A 19,167-nucleotide genomic window follows, 5' to 3' on the forward strand; every position below is an offset into this window, starting at 1 on the left:
ATAATTTGGCTCTTCACATGACATTTTCTGTTATAATAACGAAGATAGGAATTAATAATCCGTCTCATGGCTTCACACTTCCCCTTTAAGAGCACCCATGGGCGCTCAGGTCTCCTTGCTCCTAATAAGGAGGTGGTAAACCCTGCCTTCAAGAGGAGAGAGGACAGGAGGCCCTGGCACACGTTTAAGGACCAGAGTCAAGTCGTCAGCCACAGGAGACGAGAGACTTCCGGTATGAAACCTTCAAAATAAAACCTTTAATTGCACGCTACATTGCCAAAAATTGTCCGTGCAGAAATATTAAGTGAAAAATAATCAGAAAACAGAAATATTCAGAGGAGCTTCATACAGCTTTATATAGTAGAACATTCTTGTTAATGTAGAATATCTTTTAAAATAAGAGATTTATTTTTTCGTTTCAGTGAATCACTTAAAGTTTTGTCACTTTGGTGTAATCAGTACTGTTTGTTCTCTTGACTTCAGTAGTCTTAACTTGTAAATCAGATCTATTTCCTGTTTATTTATTTATTTATTTACTTTTTTCTGTTCTTGCTGGTTTCAGAGCAGAGATTGTGACATTTCCATTCAAATTTCAGTCTATCCTCTTATTTTGAAAGGGAAATCACCCGGTTTCCGATCCGATCCGTCTGCGATCCGTCTGGTTTGACGTGTTAAACTTCAGGAGGGAGGCCCTGTCTCTATGTGGAAAAGCTGCTCACAGCTCAAGAGGCAACCAGAGAGGAGAAGCGCGAGGGGCGAGAACATCCCGATCCAGGAGCCGGTGAGCTGAGCAGAACCAGCAGAGAAGAGGGAGTCAGGGAGAGACAGACTGAGATATGCACAGGGAGGAGCTATTGATAAGAGAGACGTTTAGATAAGACAGACAGGCTTTCTGCAGTCAGGTGAATCGCACCGGGGAGGAGAATAATCTGACTTTTGCAGCGGAGCGTCCAGAGAATTACGCACGAACGCGCCAGACCAGGGTGGACCAACTTTTACGCACGGACCTTTGGAGATGCGGCGCTTCGCTCACAGGGAGAATGCTGCGTTATTCTCACACGTATCAGAGTTTTTGAAACAGGAGCTCGTAATCTGATCATTTTGGGGACTGGAGTTCAAGTGGACGCATCGAGCACTTTGGCACATGTTGACTAATCTCTTTTTTGGTTGTTTTTTTTAAATCACACATTTGGAGACCTTCTTGGGATCTCAGTGGGGGTTTACTGGGACTGCAGACTGATATCACAGGGGCTGCGCGGCTGTAGCCTGACGTGCACCTCAACGCCGTGCATTACGCACCTGTCCCACAGCACCCCTGACGTCTCTCCTCTTGGTGTGAGTTTTTTCAAAACCAGCGGCGTGGACACAGTCAGACGTCTAGCCTGCGCGTGAGTCACCGTGAGCAAACCCTTGGACGAGCGTTGCGCTTATAAGCACTGACACATCTGAGGATATTTAGCAGTGCGCGCCTCGCACCAGCAGCGGCCAGCACACGACGACGCTGGGACGGAGGCTCGGTGCAGCCGGGGGATTGGACGCCGAGGTGCTAAATGTCCAGCCGGTCGCTTGCGGCTCCTCAGGCTGGGCGGCAACATGAGGTCCTGGGTCCTGCTGCTGCTGCTGGCTGCGCTCTCAGCGGCCCGTGTGCGGCTCGGAAGCGCTGAGGTAAGACCTGGGAATGAACATTATGACCTCTATGAGGGAGGGGAAGTAACACATGGATTTAAAAAACGCATGATTGACAGTTTACAGATGGCAGATTTTTTAATGGTGTGGTGGTTGATAATAAATGTGGTGATCAAGGAGGCAAAAAATGATTGTTCCACATCCAATTTTCACGTTCTTTTAAGTGTGTGTGTGACGGCAAATTCAGGCAGTTCTGATTTGCAGCCTCACATGTGTGTGTCTCCATGATGGGAAGGTGCTCTGAGCCTCCACTACACCCCTGCTCAAGTTAGGAAGGAAGATGTCAGTGAGGGTGAAACACACTGACAGAGGCTAAAAAAGATCCACCATCAACTTAGCACCCAGATTCTCTCCAGTGTTGTTGTGTTATATGTCTTTCTTCAGAGGAAGCGGTGGAAGATTGATTTCCCGAAGAACATAACAGGAAAACAGGGGGGGGGGGGGGAGAAAAAAAAAGGTTGTGAGTTCACGTTTGTGACTCAGATACGTCACATCGACAGTGACAGTCATGGGGCGAACACGGCGATATCTTAGACTTGGTGAGAATTTTCCTTCGCTTGCGAGGAGTGTTTGACAGAGATCTCCCCCCCCCCCCCCGAGGTGCTTCTGTGGATGTTTTGTGTAACAGTTTAACCGCAGGGCAAAAAACAACGAGCTGTAGTGTGTGTGTGTGTGTGTGTGTGTGTGTGTGACAGCCTGTACATCTCCCTCTGTGACTCTGCAGCTCGTGTCATACGAGGGCTCTGTTTTATCTCTGCAGCTCCCTTTTTCACGTGTCACGACAGGGCTTCTCCCGAAGTGTCGCGAGGAAGAGCCAGAAATCCATCCGTGAGCCCACCACTGAAGTGATTTTCCCCTTGAGATGTGTTCTTTCAGTTCAGCTTGTGCTATCAGACACCTGTTCAGGGAGGAAAACAGAAACTTTCAGGCGACCAAAGAGCGATTCGGAAACTCCACCTGAGCGTGTTTTACACGGCTAAAATCGGTCGGCACTTCCCTGGGCGTCTTATCGTGTCTTGCCAACGAAAACCTGCAGCATTATCCTCTTTAAAAAACTCAGAGATTGACACAAGGCCGTGCCTCGTCTCCATCAACCGTCAGTCAGGTGGAGGAGCTGTCAGATGACCTCTAGCCCAAAAACGTAAGGTCTACTTAAATGTTCTGCAACAAACACTACGTGGTTAAGTCTAGATGAAGATAACTTTCAGCTCAAAGAAACAGACTGCTGGTAAGAGATGGGGTGTGATCTGTGATCTGTGGATTTGATCTAACACATGAGGGTTTGATGCTGCTGCTCTTGGGGTGAGGACAGACTCTCTCTAAACCTGTTGTTCCTGCGAGGTGATGCCTTCAAGGACAGGCAGAATCGTTGCTTTGTTGGAGTCTTTGTCTTGAATTTCTTACCACCCATGTATCAATCTGACAATATCTCTTCGTCAGAGGCGTCGCATCCTGAAGCTGTCGGAACCAGTCATTGGAGAACCGGATTACAGTCCACACATCGCAAATATGATGCTTCAAACACTCCCATCACGCTGCAGCTGGCGGAAGCTGAAGGCTTTGCACGAGGACACTTGGGTGGAGTTAAACCTGTGATCCTGCCGTCTGCAGCGTAATCACGGAAACTATTAAGCGTCCCCGACCTCGTGTGCACGCTTGTGTTAAACTGCAGCAGACATCTTTTGGACATCCGACACATTTCTGTATTAAAACAAACGCTGACCTGACATGAGGCCTGAGCAGCATCTTTAATCCTCCTCTTGTCACAATGTTTGGTCCAGGGGTGGAAAAACATGGAGACATCTTTGACGTCTTAGTTCTGCCACATCTGTTTGCTGTGCAAAGACTTGATAGTTTGCATAGTCACACACACACACACACGCACACACACACACAGATTACTCAGCAAAATCACCACAGGTTCACTGAGGTTGACGTAATAAGTGCATCCAGACGACATTATCGTAATTTATGAAATATCGTTAACTGTGCAGCTGTTGTCCGTGAACAATCCAATCAAGGCTCACTGCTTACACAATGCATTTACACACACACACACACACACACACACACACACACACACACACACACACACACACACACTGAGGGTTGCTACGGTTCATTTCTAAATCCATTTAAACAGAACTGGAGCTACAAACACGCCGCAGCGGCTCACACATCAGGTCAGACCTCATTTCTTTCGTCATCTGATGTTCAAATGAAAATTGTTTCATCAACACACGCGCACAGTGACACACACACACACACACACACACACACACACACACAGCTGATTGGTGGCTTTTGAACAGGTTGCTGTCTGACTATTGTCTCTGCGGGCGAGCTCGGATGATTTGCTGCTGCCCAGCTTGATCCATTTTACATAAGAACAACAACTAATCTGCCGGGGATTTCACGGACGCCGTGTGCCCCGTGTGTGTGTGTGTGCGTTCGCGCGTGCACACATCTGGGTGTTTCTGCGTATGTGTTGGTGGACATATGTGCTTGTGTTTCAGTGTGTGCGTGTGCAGTGGGGGGGGTTGTGCCTCTGTGCGTGCATGTGTGTCAGATAGAAAAGCGCAGTGGTGCATAAGAGTATTTGTTGGTAAGCCCCGTGTGCTGCAGCATTAGAGGGGAAAATCTAGTCAGAGAGTCCTGTGGACGGTTCGAAATAATGGAAATAATAATAATAGATGATAAAAGTAGTATGGGTTTGTCGTTTAGTTTATATCTTTAAAAAGAAAGGTAGAAAACATTAAACCACTTGGTTAAAAAAGGTAACAAAAGATGAGATGAATGCAAATAAATACCTCAAAATTCAACTTACAGCTGGAATTTACGAAACTTCTCACTTATTTGACACTTTATGTATCAATAAGTAACAGCAAAGATAATATTATGTCATTAAAACACACAGAAAACATTGCAGATCAGTTTAGACCAACTTTAATCAAGCAGTAAGATGCTGCAGGCGCACTCGAACGCTACACAATGAAAACCCTTTTCTACTTCATAGCTGTTAAAAGGCATGCGGCGAACAATATCAGCTAGCCTGGAATGCTAACTATTCACTCCAAATAGCTTGTATTCACCGAGTTCTTTTGGGCTCATTTTGATATTGAATCAGTTTGAAAGATTGGACTGGAATTCAGTCGAGTTAAGAGGAAGTCTGAGGGCGGACAGTAGCTCGGTTGTTCTCGTTGGGCGACTTTTTGTGTTGCAGGATTCTGCACAGAGCGATCGTCAATCAGCTGATTAGTTTCTTGTGCAGCTATATTGATAGATTTTATCATTATGAGTGAGATGAGACTTTAAATCATGTTACATCTTGGATCTTGGACATCTTTGATCTGCATGAACATCTTTTAAAAAGGAAGTTTCCACGATGGTGCATATCTGGCAACATATACGACGACACCGACATTGTGTGAAATATCAGCCGCTAATATCGCCAACTGATATTTATCGATCAGGCTCTACTTCTAATACCCGCCTTAACCCACTTAGTCATGATATCTACATGACTCATGATTATTGATCAAACATCTAATTTTGTTAATACCTTGTTGCAATAAGAACATCGAGGTATTTCATCATCGTTCTGTCGCCCAGTCCGAGTATTTATGAATCATGAGAGATTGTTTTGCCCGGCTGGAGTTTCTTTATCGATCAGTTAATCGGTCTTGTTTATAAAAAGGCAGAACATAGTGAGAAATGCTGATCATGACAACGTGAGGCCAGATCAGATTGCCTGTTTTGTTTTATCAACAGGTCAAAGATATTCAAATATTCATCTTACAGTGAGATGGAGGTGGAGTTCGGAACTTCTGCACGAAAATACACATGAATGTGATTATTCTGTTATCAAAGAAACACCAAAGTGTGAATATGCGTATTGTGGAAATTCACATTCTGGTGGTTTTTCGAGCCTCTCTGTGTCTCGGTGACACACTGTGCAGAGAGGTTTACTGCCCTGCTCCTCTTCCTCTCCTCCTCCTCCTCTTCCTCCTCCGTGATTATCTTCATCTTGTCTCCTCTTTTTCTCTCCTCCTCCCCTCCATTCTGCTCCTGTCCTCTGTCGTCTCTCCATCCATCATCCCCACCCTCATCTCTGCAGCCGAGGAGGGCGGGGAGAGTGTGTGTGGGTGTGGGTGTGTGTGTGTGTGTGTGTGTGTGTGTGTGGGAGAAATAAAGGGAGTACCCATCGAGCTCTACGAGTCTGTCAAGTTTATGCGACAGTATGTTGGCCGTCCGCCACGTCTCTGATAAAAGAAGACGTGTGTTGTGACAGCGCGGTGTGATTGTGAGTCACTCATCACACACTTGGATTCACTGTGTTTGTGTGTGTGTGTGTGTGTTTACCTCGCCTAATCTTTGTCCCCTTTTGATAACATGTTTGTATATGCATGAGTGTGTGTGTGTGTGTGTGTGTGTGTGTGTGTGTGCGCGCAGTCAGCCGGCCCCATAATTACATTCCATTACACTTCACCTTTCTCCTCAAACATTCCATACAATCTCTTTTGCCTTCCAGGCTTTTTCTCCAAGGCCCCCATGCAGTGTGTGTTTTTGCAAGAGTGTGTGTGTGTGTGTGTGTGTGTGACCTGCTTGTAGATCATGACATCCTACCAGACAGTCCTCTCGACCCCGAGAGCTTAGCAACACACGCTCACGCGGCGTAAGATATGAAAAATGCCGAACTTTCCGTAACAACGACGAGCAGCGGAGGCATTCAAGAGGCGTCACGGAGAGTAGAAACAACAAGAGAGGCCTATTTCTGTGTGTGTGCGTGTGTGTGTGTGTGTGTGTGTGTGTCTTAGATGGCAAATAAGGAACTTGGCGTCAGAGCCATTCTGGGTAATTTAGCTCTTCTGCTCAAACCACTATTATTAGCTTGTTGTCCAATTCTCGGCCTTTTTATAAACCAGCAGCTTGTTGTTTGTCCATGTGAGAAACTATTTCCCGTCTGTTTATTCCACTCTCTAATTTCCGTGTGTGTGTGTGTGTATTTGTGCATGCATGTGTGTGTGTTGGTGATTAACACGGTGACTGTAATGATAGCTTGTTGCAGAGTGTGTGTGTGTGTGCGTGTGTGTGTGTGTGTGTGTGTGTGTGGCTCTCGGGACAAATTGGGCGGACAGCTAAGTGGTTAAGCATCTGTATGTGAACTGGAAAAGAGGGGGCGAGTGTGTGTGTGTGTGTGTGTGTGTGTGTGTGTGTGTGTGTGTGTGTGTTTGCTTAACTAGGTCAGTCAATGGCTCGTGAAAGTCATCCAGGTGTCCTGAGCCACCGCCGCCCACAAAGCAGACAGACAGACAGAGAGAAGGAGGGAGGGAGGAGAAGAAAGCTCAATGAAAAATGAAGCGAGTGACGGACAGAAAACGATGATGAAAAGACAGTTTTTGAGTAAAGAAGTCGTTTTAGATCCGACCGGTCATCCAGCTGGTGTGAATCCTTGTTGGATAACAACCAAAATATGAGCAAAAATCAAATGATACCTTTAGAAATATCATTATTTTCCGATGTTACGCCTTGTTAGGCCGCATGTTCCATCTATCTGACTGGTTAAATGCATGAACACTGCAAGAATGCACGTTTTTGTTTCATTATCAGAGAGTAAATCTACATTTTTCTATCCACAATGGATCGTAAATCCCCTGAAATAAGTCAAAATTTCACAAAAATGTCAATTAAAAATCGATGACTGTCCTGCTGACCTGTATCGAGAGTCAGGAGTACTGACAGGGACTCTGAGTCGCAACACGCTGGTTTACTCATGATTAAACAAAGCATTATTACTATCATCATCACAGTGTCTTGGATTCCTTTTTACAGCCAATCAATATTGTTCTTTTCCATCACAAGTAAGCGGCACACTCGTGTTTTTGTTGTCCTTGAAGAGTGCTTTGATAACCGGCACTACCATTGCAGCTCACTACATATATATCCGTCATCACAAAAACATCTTTTTTTTACAGTTTTACCTCCGTTGAGTCGGCTCGTTGCATCTTCTTCTTCTGCAACAGTTTAATGGCACAGCACTGGAGAACTGGCGCCACGGTTGTATTTTCTTTTTCCGATTAATTGGAAATTCTTTTGGTGGAAGTTTTTGGCAGACCTCATCATCGCCGTCCAACACTAACTTAACCTTACTTGTGCTGCATGTCCTGCGTAATCCTGCTTGTTTTCTATCTTAATTTGACCTCTACAGTAATAACATTAGTTCTAATAGGTGGCTACACAGAGATCGAGTGAGGTTAAGATGCAGTACAACTCATTGTAGATAAACTACGCTCTGTCTTATCAGAGGACGGCTGAGTGTCAGGAGAAACCTGGCTCGTGTGTGTTTGAACAACTGGTTGAAAGTTGGCGGCGGGACTGTTTTTCTTGGGTTAACAACCAGGAACCAGAATACTTTGCTGGACACAGAAGGCGCTCAGAGTGAAGCTCCTGGTGATGTTAATGATAACTCAGTGATTCAAGTTGGTAAATGAGAGAATATCAGTCGAAACCAATGGGAGCTTCTACTGGTGGGGGACATTTTTCATTCATGAGCTCCAGAAATGGAATCAATCCTCCCGACTGGCTGTTTCCTCTCCATCTTTGGAGAGCGAGCGCTGCCCACATCACTAAAGAGCCCAGATGTTTACGCGTAAGATACCGTAAACATCTTTATATCCATCCTCGTACATTTTGAAGCACGATTGCAGTAAAAGAAAAAAAGATGAACGTCTTCGCTGTTCCTCTCTCCTGGCATCGTAGAGCGCTGCCCAAAATATTTCCCCTCTCACATTCTTTACACTCCTTAATTTGTTTTGGCATCTTCCTGGCATGTGACTCTATCAAACGAGGCTCCGACGGCTCCGGGACGGTATCAGCTTACAGCCAACCAAAGCGAAATGTGACACAGAAGCCCGAGTAATCTGCCTTTGATCTCGCCAAAGAAACCACATGAGCCTTTCTCTTAAAAAAAAAACAAAAAAAACAACACGCCACACTGAATCCATAATGAAGTCGCGCCACGGTAGTCATTAAAAGTTTATTAAACGACGCGTTCCTCTTCTCATCTCCTGCCGAGAGTTAAAAATCTCGCATGATCGTGTTTGAGAAGTAACAGATTTTGGAGTAAATCGCAATAAAAGATGCTGGACAAGTTTTTTTTTTGCTGTGAAATTCTCAGATTCGGCGAGAGATATTGATTTTTGTCTGATGTCAGAAATGTTAAACAGAGAGAGAGAGAGAGAGGGGGAGGCTAATTTCCTGTGCTACAGCGGGAGCAACAGCGGTGTTTGTGGGTAAACAGACAGGGAGAGAGTGACAACAGCAGCAACAAACACCAATCAGCCGTCGTTTCCTCCGCGGGAGGAAGTGAAACTGGAGCAAGTGTTGACTGGAGATGGAGGAATGAGATATTACACAGCAGCCCTCTCTTTCTCTGCATGTCTCTCAACTCGCTCTCTCGCTCGCTCGCTCACACGTTTTAGATTTTTTTTATAGACGAAAAACTAAATGAAAGGAAGAAAAAGGTTTTTCCTCCACCGTTGCTCCATTTCTGTTCGATCTTACCAACTTTTTGGCTGCCAAAAATTAGCTGACGGCGCTAAAAGTTATCGAAACAAACCGGGAACATTATTTTGCTCTGTACGTCAAAAAACACCAGTATGTGCATTTATCACATTTTGCAGTTTGCAAGCCAGCTATAAACACACAATCCTCTGCACAGCGGAGGACACGTCACATATATCGTCGGTGTGTCAAGCAGATTTGTACAAAGCCGAGAGATCACAAACATTTGACAGCTCATTAGACAGAATGATGAGCCCCAAAATGTCACACTGAGGCTGCAACACAGGAGCAGGAGGCTCATAGATCAACGTGCACTGTCATGATTAAGTAGCATGAACCAACTTTGTGCATACTGTATGCAACAGTATGTGCTTTTACTGCTATTTATACTTTAGGGTATACGTTCAGTGACTGTTTGAGCATATATACACGATGGTGTCAAAGGTCATAACAATGTGAAAATGTGAGTTTATGAACTGAACTCCTCGTCAGACAACAGAAAGACGTTGTCCGTTGGTTATATCCCGTCCTGATGTGTTTGTCCCAGACATTAAGATTTACAGGGGTCGGCCCCTGCGTTTAGACACAGCTACTGAATCTCCTCACTCTAATAACACCCTAAACTTCACCGGCATACCTTACAACAACAGCTGTTTCCAGGGTAACGGTAACAAATGCATGACGGCTGTTTTGTCTCCTGCAGGGTGATCCGCTGCCTGCGTCGCTGGTCGACCTGGTGAGGAACTCTCCCATCTCCTCTGTGGACGACCTGAAGCTGCTGCTGCAGCAGGAAACCAATGCAATAGGTACTAATGACCACCACGCACACACACACACACACACAGATATACACACACTAATAACACAGACGTGGAGGAGGTAAGTGTGTGGGTGTGTCTACAGAGGCCTGAAGAGATCGGAATGCAGCGAGGGAGAATATTAGAGTACATGCCAAGCACCATGTTAAGGCAATATTTACCCTCGACAGCAGCGGGGATGATGAACCAGCTTGACGAGAGAGAGAGCGAGAGAGAGCTAGAAACAAAAGAGAGAGAGAGAGAGTAGCTCTGACCTTGGTGTGTGTTGAGCAAACCGAAACACAGAGGAAAGAACGTGCAGCACAAGGTCACTACATTGTTCTCCTGCTCCGAATTCCTCTCCAGATTTTGAAATATGGATGTTTGTGTTCGCCGGAGCGAGACCACCACCACCACCACCACCTCCACCACCCCTCCCCTCTCTACGCCTCCACCTCCCCAAACTGAGTCCAAACACACACAAAGTCAGACACACGCGCACGCAGCTCGGCGGGTGATTAAAACATTCATTAAAGTCATCTTTCTGAGGAACCCAGTCACACATACATATATTAATAGATGGTCCTTTGATCATTCCATAATGCATAAATAACACGGTGACATAACAGCGACCACAGAGAGGAACCAACAGAGGGAAGGATGCTCAGAAACAGGGCACGAGGAAGTGACTCAGAGTATGTTTTTATCAAAAATAAACTTTTCTCTGAGTCCTGTGAGTGTTGGAAGTTTTACAAAAGTCTGGGGATGAAAATGTCAGTAGGTCGTTTCGCCACTGAAATATCACAACACCAGTTCGATGGATTGTCGTGATATTTGGTGCAGGCGTTCATTGTCCCCAGAGGATGAGACCTAATGACCTCTAGCGGAACTGTGAGGTTGACTGTCGTGGTTTTGTCTGAACCACTATTGACTGCACTGACACATGGCACACACACACACACACACTTGTTACTCCCTTAACTTTTCATTTAGCATTCACGACCTTTAGATGTGCCGCACACTATAGTCATTTTCACCAGGATGGGGGACAAGTCATCCAGCACTCACTTGCGTTGCCGGGCACGTCCGGAAGGAAATAGTAAGCGTCCCAGAGCTCTTTGGAAAAGACTGACGTTATGTTTGGCATGTCGGCTAACCGTTAGCATAGCCTCTGAAGCTCGCAGATGACTCATAGGCCAGCAACAACAACTCCTTCATTGTTCGCCCGACATACAGACAAATCAGAAATTGTGGTGAAAACTGGGACACTGGGAAGTTTTTTGTGTTTTACAGATATTTGTCAGGATTCGAGACACCCGGCTCAAAACCAGGGTGGTCCCGGTCAAACGGGGTCATCGCAGTTTAGCACCATCACCTGATCAAAACTTTACTTTGCACGACTTTAGTTTGCATCCAGATACCTGCAAAAATAATTACACTTTTTCTTAAGTGCTTTTTGAGAAATGTAAGCGTGCTAATGTGCTGAAATAAGACGGTGAACATGATAAACATTAGCAGCTTAGCATGGACGTGTTAGCATTGTCAGTGTGAACGTGTCGACTTTAGCAGAAGTGCAGCCTCGCAGAGCAGCCAGCGCAGCTGTGAATCTTGTTTTTCTCTATTGAATTTGCAGTTTCTTCAAATTGAGTTAACTTTTTTCATCACTGCCCGTTTAATCTTTATCTGATCACTTTTTTTTTGCTCCGTCACTATGCAAATAAAAACATGACGATATAAACTTTGAGGACAAGATTGGAAAACTGATTTAATTTGCAGCCAACGTCAAAATCAGCAGAACCAGCGTGTTGATATCAGAATGAGACGGGTCACATGCTAATAAATGAAAGAGGAAGAAAGGAGTCGGTCTCACGTAACATTCAAACACAGATACATTCTCAGATAAAATTAGAAAGCGGCTCCTGAGAACAATAAGTAACTGTTCTCTTTCTGCACCAGGCAGCTAATGAGGGCTAACAGGCAACCAAATAACACCTCATGCATCTGTGTGTTGCACGTACACACACACAGTGACCGAACGCAATCTACACCAGGGATATAATTAGGACCTGGGGGGGGGGGGGCTACAGTATGAAATGACGACATATGTGAGAGTGCAAACACACACATACACACTCACAGGACCGCACACGAGCTATATTTAACAACTCATATCTCTCCTCAACAGTATTCTTGACAGCGCGAGGACAAATTGCGGCAGAAAATAGCCTAATTGTTTTAGCGGGAGGAGAAAAAAATGGCTTCCTGTGTGCGGTGAACAATGAGTTTTGCTAAAAACTGCTCCTCGAAGCTTCACATACTTCCCAGATTTCTCTCGTCGCTTGTGAGAGTGCAGCCTCGGTGTTGCCTGGTTTTCAGATAAAAGTTGGAAAATATTACGTGGACTTCATTAACTCTCTGTTTGTGTTTTGTCTCATTCTCTCCCCTCCCCTCCTCCCCCGTCTCTTTCTGTAGTAGAAGAAGAAGACGAGCATGATATTCTCACAAACCACACCCATGGCCGATATACTAGAAGTCTTGGTAAGTTTCCGCTTCCTGTCCTCATTTTATTCAAACTCGATGAATCTATTTCTACCATCCGTCTCTCAACACCCTCTTCCTCCTCTTCCTCCCATCAGTAGAGGCTCAGCCGGCCCAGCAGGCGGCGTGCAAAGTCCGGACGGAGGTGATGGAGGTGACGAGGTCGATGCTGGACCGCCGCAACGCCAACTTCCTGTTATGGCCGCCCTGTGTGGAGGTGCAGAGATGTTCAGGCTGCTGTAACACCCGGGTGCTGCAGTGCGTCCCCACCGTCACCTCCAGCAGATACCTGCAGGTACGCAGCCGCCATGAAAGAATGACTTCATGATTTAAAATAGCTTTTAGGTGCTTTTGCTGTACCAAAGGCCAAATGCTGGTAATAGTTCCCATAGGTGGCTAAATCTGGAAGAGCTGTCCGCAGCCATCACTGTCAGATGACAAGCAATTATTTACAATGGGTTGGAATCACCACAGGCCCCAAGTTACGATGTTAATACGCCTCCAGCTCCGGCCAGCTGTCACCCTTACAGTATAAATACACCCCGACAATGGAGGTCAAGTCAAGGAGTGAAGATAAATCCCATTTTTTATCCCAGAAAGTTTAAAAAGTAATCGGTGGGTGTTTATTCCTCCTGAACGCCTGGCTCTGCACCCGACTCTTTCCTCCAGAGCTGGCCGGCTCCGAGCAGCGGAGGTCAAAGCAACACAAAGTCTCAGAGGCTTCAAGAAGCTCTGCATGTCATTTCAACACTCTGGATTTAATCTTGTGTAATCATTAAAAGCGGCTGTTGCTTTAGGAACAAGTAATTCAGCCTTTGCTTCCTCAGTAGTCCCATAAAAGTTTTGGCATGAAGCCACCAAATTTTCTGGAAATGACTTCAGCCAATCACATTCATATGCTGCATGTTGCAACTCGCCTCCTTGTACATACAGCGGCAGTATGTTCGGTTGAGAGAAATAAAAGAAACAGATTCATGCGTTGGAGATCTTCTTTCTTGACCCCGGACTTCATTAAAGGCTAACACTTCATGTACGACGTTGTCGTGCTAATGTTTTGGTTCTTTCTGCCTCTTTTCCAGGTGATAAAGATCCAGTACATAAACAGGAAAGCACATTATGACAAAGCCATCATATCAGTGGAAGATCACGTCAGCTGCAGGTGCCAACCTCCCACATCGTCCTCGTCCTCGCCGTCCTCCTCGTCCTCCTCGTCTGTTCCCGTCACTCGCTCCTCCAGCGCGAGCAACCCCAACCCGGCTTCGCCGCAGCAGCCTCCCCCATCCTCCCACCTTCCCCTGGCCCTCCCCCGACCCGTCCACCCGGCTCCACCAAAGACTCACGCTTCCAAGGCCGACCTGCATCGCCTCGACAACCTGAAGCACAACCAGCAGCGCTACCACACCGAGGAGCGTGAGCCGGCGGCTCGGCAGTGGCCGCAGGGCAGCTACACCCAGCTGGTGCACTGGACGCAGCCCAGGGTTCATCAGGCGCCCACACACGTGCAGCCAGGCGTGCACCAGCCGGGTGTCGGGGTGCTTGGGTCGGTCAGCAGCTGGCCGTCTGAGGCGAGGGCGGAGCATAGCGTCATGGGAAGTACGCCTCAGGTGGGGCATGGGAGCGGGTATGATGGGAGCAAGGAGGAAAGCAGTGCGCACGTAGCAAACAGCGGCGGGGATGTGCATCATCCGGATCACATGCAGAGGCAGCAGCAGCTGTTACAGCATCAGCAAAGACAGCAGCAGCATCAGCAGCAGTATCAGTATCACCAACAGCCGCATTACCCACAGCAGTACAACCACGGAGCAGCGGAGGACCAAGAGCTGAGGACACAATATCGGCTCAACGCTCCCCAATCGGACAGCGCCTCCCCGCCCGGCAGCCCGACGCAGCTGCCAACACTGGAACAAAACCCCACCCCTCCTCTGACCACCATTCAGAAAGACTCAGTGACCAGCCAAAAAATTACAGAGGTCACAAATCACAGACAGACTGAGACTGCAACAGCCAGTCAGAGAGAAGGGAACGAGAGGGAGGAGAGTGGGAATAGTGGGGACGCGGCCGCGGCGGAGCTGGCCAATCAGGGGAAGGATAAAGACTCTAAAGTGACCGGTGGGGACGGTCATTTAACACAGGAGGAGAGGAGACAGAAAATTCTGGAGACGGTACAGACGGAACTGGATCGAGAGAGTCAACTTCATCCGCATCCTCCTCAGCAAAGACCAAAACCGACCACATTTAAAACAGGTACTGCTCAGCGGCATGATGACATGTGATAGTGTGGATGAAAGTCGGATTCAAAGGTCACATGGTTGATTTTCCCAGATGTGTATTTCCTTTTATCTGCACGCAAGTTGTGAGAGCAGTCCTAAGTCTCGAAAGGAAAAGATAATTCACTCCCCCAAGATGCAGCAGCCCTATCTGCAGTAATCTTTATAAATAGAAAGGATAAGGTCCAAAAAACACTAGATCCTACATTTCCCATCATGCAAATCAAGCAAAACATCTTTCAGGAGACGCTACCTGACAAGTAAACCACATCTGTTGAACTCCAAGCTCCAAGCTTTCAACTCAGGTGTGCACAAATATGTTAAATGCAATGTGATGCATTCATTGACCTAGAGAAGTTAGACAAGGTGTTTATTAGCATCGACCAGGCTAACAAGTCAGGTAAAGCGACATTATTTAGGTTTTTTTGTGGAACATACTGGTGCCGCAGGAGTCCTGAAATGACTTTGTAGCCAAATATAAAACTTCAAACTTCAAAACACCTTCAAACATGTTGTTTACTGAACAATAAAGAACACCACATCTTCTCTGTAGCATCCAAAAAGACTTCCGAACATGGGAAATGCATGAAAACGATCTGAGGAGCATGTGGACGCGGGCTTCAATTACCCTGATGACCAGTGGTGTGCACAGAGGGGGCGGTTGCCCCCCCTCGTGGCCCAGCTGTTGAAAAACGCGCTGTAAAGTGCCCTCTCGGGAGCCAAAACGTGTGCTAAAGTGCCCTCTCGGGAGCCAAACTGCACGCTAAAGTGCCCTCTCGGGAGCCAAACTGCACGCTAAAGTGCCCTCTCGGGAGCCAAAACGCACGCTAAAGTGCTCTCTCGGGAGCCAAAACGCACGCTAAAGTGCCCTCTCGGGAGCCAAAACGCACGCTAAAGTGCTCTCTCGGGAGCCAAAACGCGTGCTAAAGTGCCCTCTTTGGAGCCAAAACGCGTACTAAGTGCCCTCTTGGGAGCCAAAACTGCACGGATAAAGTGCCCTCTCGGGAGCCAAAACGCACGCTAAAGTGCCCTCTCGGGAGCCAAAACGCACGCTAAAGTGCCCTCTCGGGAGCCAAACTGCACGCTAAAGTGCCCTCTCGGGAGCCAAAACGCACGCTAAAGTGCCCTCTCGGGAGCCAAAACGCACGCTAAAGTGCCCTCTTCAGTGGTGAGAACATGCTGTATTTTCACCCCTGCCCTTCAAAAAGTCTGTGACATCATCATTGTTATTTATGAGAGCTGCTTCATAAATAACAATGTACATACACCCCTCCGAATGACAAGAAAAGTAATATATATGAGAAAAACGGATGGAGTGGCCCTTTAAGAAAGTAAGACGGAAAGTGTCTTGTTTGCACTGACAGTGGACAACTGTTGCTCCGAGCTGTTCTATGTGATACATCACTGCAGAGTAGAGGACGTGTATTAGCATCGCCGTCCTTGTCGAATCTAATGGGAGAAGAAGTGGTCTCGGTACTGGAGCCTGTCCTGAAATATTAGCCTCAAACGTAAGAGAGAATCAGTGGGAGAGTTTCCCAGGCAGGAAGCATCCCACTGCACATGTATGACTAAACAACACGGCCACATGTGTCCTGCTATTCTTCCTCGACCCCCTGAGAGCCCCGCTGTTCCCACCGCTTCATGCTGGACTTGAACCTGCAGGCGGTCACACGCTGTGTTACGTAGACTTCAAGGTTATCAGCCGTCCTTCAGAGCGCAGTTAGAGCCCCTAACAGGAGCAACACGCCCTGCGTTTATTCTCCACCGCTGCTATATACAGCCACTGAAACAAGATGAAACTAAACTTTTTTTATTCGTCTGTGTTTGTTTATGATCCTCCAGTGACAGAATCGAGTCCTCGCACCTAAATGACAAAGACATGTTGTTTCGTCGTGCAGTCTTTTGTTGATTTGCTACCCAAGTTGGTAGACAAAGACACGCCAGCGTTACTTGTTTTCATAAGTTTCGTTAGTAAACGTACTTTGGAAAGGAAGAATTATATTCATGTCAGTGCACACACATGTTGGAGAGTTAAAGTACAGGTTCAAAGAAAGATAGTTGCATACTTGTAGCTATGCTGCAAGACAACAACATGCCAACCTTTTGACATGACGGTCTTCATCAGGGTACTCAAAAGATTGACATGTTGAAATATTAGTAACAAGTATTCGACTGTCTCCCATCTTTGACGCCATTTTTTAGATTCTTAGATCTTCAGTCATGTTTAGGAAAGTTGTGAACTGTGTTGGAAGATCAGAACAAGCTGTGTGGCGTCGACCTTTGTATTCACCGTGTCCTCGACCTTCTCCTGGTTGTCTTTCAGCCCTCTCCACCGTGGCCCCCTTGTCGCCCGCAGCCCGCCGGGCCCCGTTCCGACCAGCCTCGCCCCGCCGCAGGAGGAAGCACCGCAAGCGCATCAGCAAATCAGCCATCAGAGCCATGATCATGTAGAGCTGCAGGTGAGAGAATGAGCCCGAGGGATGGAAGCATGTTGACCTGGATAATGAGATAGTAAACAGCAGCGACACAAATAAGTTTCTTGCTTTGGTTGCACTGAAGATATGAATTTGCAGATATTTACCTTACAGGTTTATTTATTTTCTCTGGGGGTGTATTTGACTTAACAAAAGCAAGGAGGTGGTTTTATCTGGGCTTTGTAATAAGACAAAGGGTTTTCTCTTTCCCCCCCGACAGGAAGTGGTAAAGCAAACCAAAAGCTTTTGGCCGGACACGATGCACCAAAGGAATATGGAGAGAAGAGAAACATGGGATTCTTGGATGTGGGGGTGACGGATGCTGAGGAATCAACAGAGGTGATGGACACTGTGATGCTGCTGTTTCCACCAACAGAGTCACCTTCCCTGCTCCAGAGCTGCCGCAGAGCGTCCAGCTTCATGGATATAATAAAAGTGCAATCTTATGAACCCCTTGAATGGGAGGATATTTGTCACACTAAACACTGGAATTAACTCGTATGAACCACATAATCCCATTAACATGGATCGATGGAGGCCTATGAGATGCCCAAAAGCTTAGACCGGTGGTTCCTTCTTGCAGTTTGCAGCCATTGATTGGCTGCTTGAACACTTAAGACTTGACGACTAATTGGTCAGAAAATGGGGAACTTGACTATAAGTCGGACTAAGGAGTCACAACTGGGGGCTAAACTCGGAGCTCGAGATGAAACTGGAGACGTGGAGAACTGGATTTCTACACTGGGACGATAACTGGAACCTGGAGAGTGCAGCTCAGGACTCAATGCCAAACGTTGCTGTTGTCCTACAAATGTCTGAATCTAACTTTATCTAACACTGGAGTAGCCATACACTGATCATACTACGTCGACTAGAGAAGTGCTCGACCGTGTACTGTAGCTTAATGTACTGGAAAAATATCGATAACCTGCTCATTTTTGTACTACTGCCAGATCAAAATGGAATAACAACCAAATGCCTGCCTAGATAACATGCTATGAATATCCACATTAAAGCAAGTCTTAAAGATCGCTGTGAGCCAGTTATAGCCAACACTGTATGTATAAATGCTTCTAGAAAAATGATTTCTGGGGGGGGGGGGAAGAAAAACTTTATTTCTTAACTTATTTAAAAAAAAAAAGAAGGTGGATGTGAATTCCTCCAGTTCTCAAGTGTAATTATTGTTGCCGACATGTTTCAGATTATAATTATTGGTTGTACAACTGTTACTGTTCTGAATGTTATTTTTAATAAAAAATAAAAATATTCAATGGATATACAGTTTGTTTGCGATCGTCTACTTTCGGATTATGTGGCCGTGTGTGTGACTGAATGATGAATGCATGCATACGAGTGCACGTGCATAGAAAGTGTGTGTGCATGCGTGTTTAGCTGTACAGTAGACCCCCCTCTCCTAATCTTTGCCCTGCGACTGAACGTCCTGCAGCTCTGTCACGCAAACCAAGGCAGGGGTCAGCAGAAATGTCTGGTTGCTATAGGAACTCGCTGACGGACACGTCAACAGAGAAGTATCGTATGGTGAAAGAGAGACGAGGGAGGGGGGGGTGTCAGACCAGGAATGGACAGAAGATGAACGGCGAGAGAGGGAGAGAGAGAACGAGGGGCTAAAGGCCCGGTTAGAGGTGGAGGGAGCTGAGACATCACAGCGGAGTGGGAAGGAGGAAAAACAGCAGGGGCAGAAAAATGCATGCGAGTAAGTTTAAACGAATGAATCAGGCTATTAAAAAAATATACGATGAAGAAGAGGGTGCAGGACAGGCTGGTGTCACGGATAATTTAAGAAAGAGAGGCCGTTTAAATGTCATTCTGTTGTGTAACGGG

General features: G+C 46.5%; 1 protein-coding gene across 3 annotated transcripts; it reads left to right on the forward strand.

Moving 5' to 3' along the window:
• Positions 1-665: 665 nt before the first annotated feature.
• LOC115591563 (ell-associated factor Eaf-like) lies at positions 666-18,600 on the forward strand. 3 transcript variants are annotated; one of them, XM_030433688.1, is made up of 7 exons: positions 666-1,665; positions 9,953-10,055; positions 12,519-12,584; positions 12,686-12,879; positions 13,664-14,828; positions 17,175-17,310; positions 17,546-18,600. In XM_030433688.1, the coding sequence occupies exons 1-6, from the start codon at positions 1,594-1,596 to the stop codon at positions 17,300-17,302; spliced, it is 1,728 nt and encodes a 575-aa protein (XP_030289548.1). In that variant the 5' UTR covers positions 666-1,593; the 3' UTR covers positions 17,303-17,310; positions 17,546-18,600. The 3 variants fall into 3 exon arrangements, with proteins under 3 accessions (XP_030289548.1, XP_030289556.1, XP_030289543.1); XM_030433696.1 differs by having other exon boundaries at positions 12,522-12,584; positions 12,683-12,879; XM_030433683.1 differs by having other exon boundaries at positions 667-1,665; positions 12,683-12,879.
• Positions 18,601-19,167: the final 567 nt, after the last annotated feature.

Source organism: Sparus aurata, chromosome 1, assembly GCF_900880675.1.
Source record: "Sparus aurata chromosome 1, fSpaAur1.1, whole genome shotgun sequence".
Taxonomy (NCBI): domain Eukaryota; kingdom Metazoa; phylum Chordata; class Actinopteri; order Spariformes; family Sparidae; genus Sparus; species Sparus aurata.

What these genes read in the sequence shown, in the direction of transcription:
- LOC115591563 (XM_030433683.1), top strand. Translation starts at nt 1,594, where the DNA reads ATGAGGTCCTGGGTCCTGCTGCTGCTGCTGGCTGCGCTCTCAGCGGCC. An exon ending in TGCGGCTCGGAAGCGCTGAG is followed by an intron (nt 1,666 to 9,952) that starts GTAAGACCTGGG and finishes TGTCTCCTGCAG; the next exon opens with GGTGATCCGCTGCCTGCGTC. An exon ending in CCGATATACTAGAAGTCTTG is followed by an intron (nt 12,585 to 12,682) that starts GTAAGTTTCCGC and finishes TCCTCCCATCAG; the next exon opens with TAGAGGCTCAGCCGGCCCAG.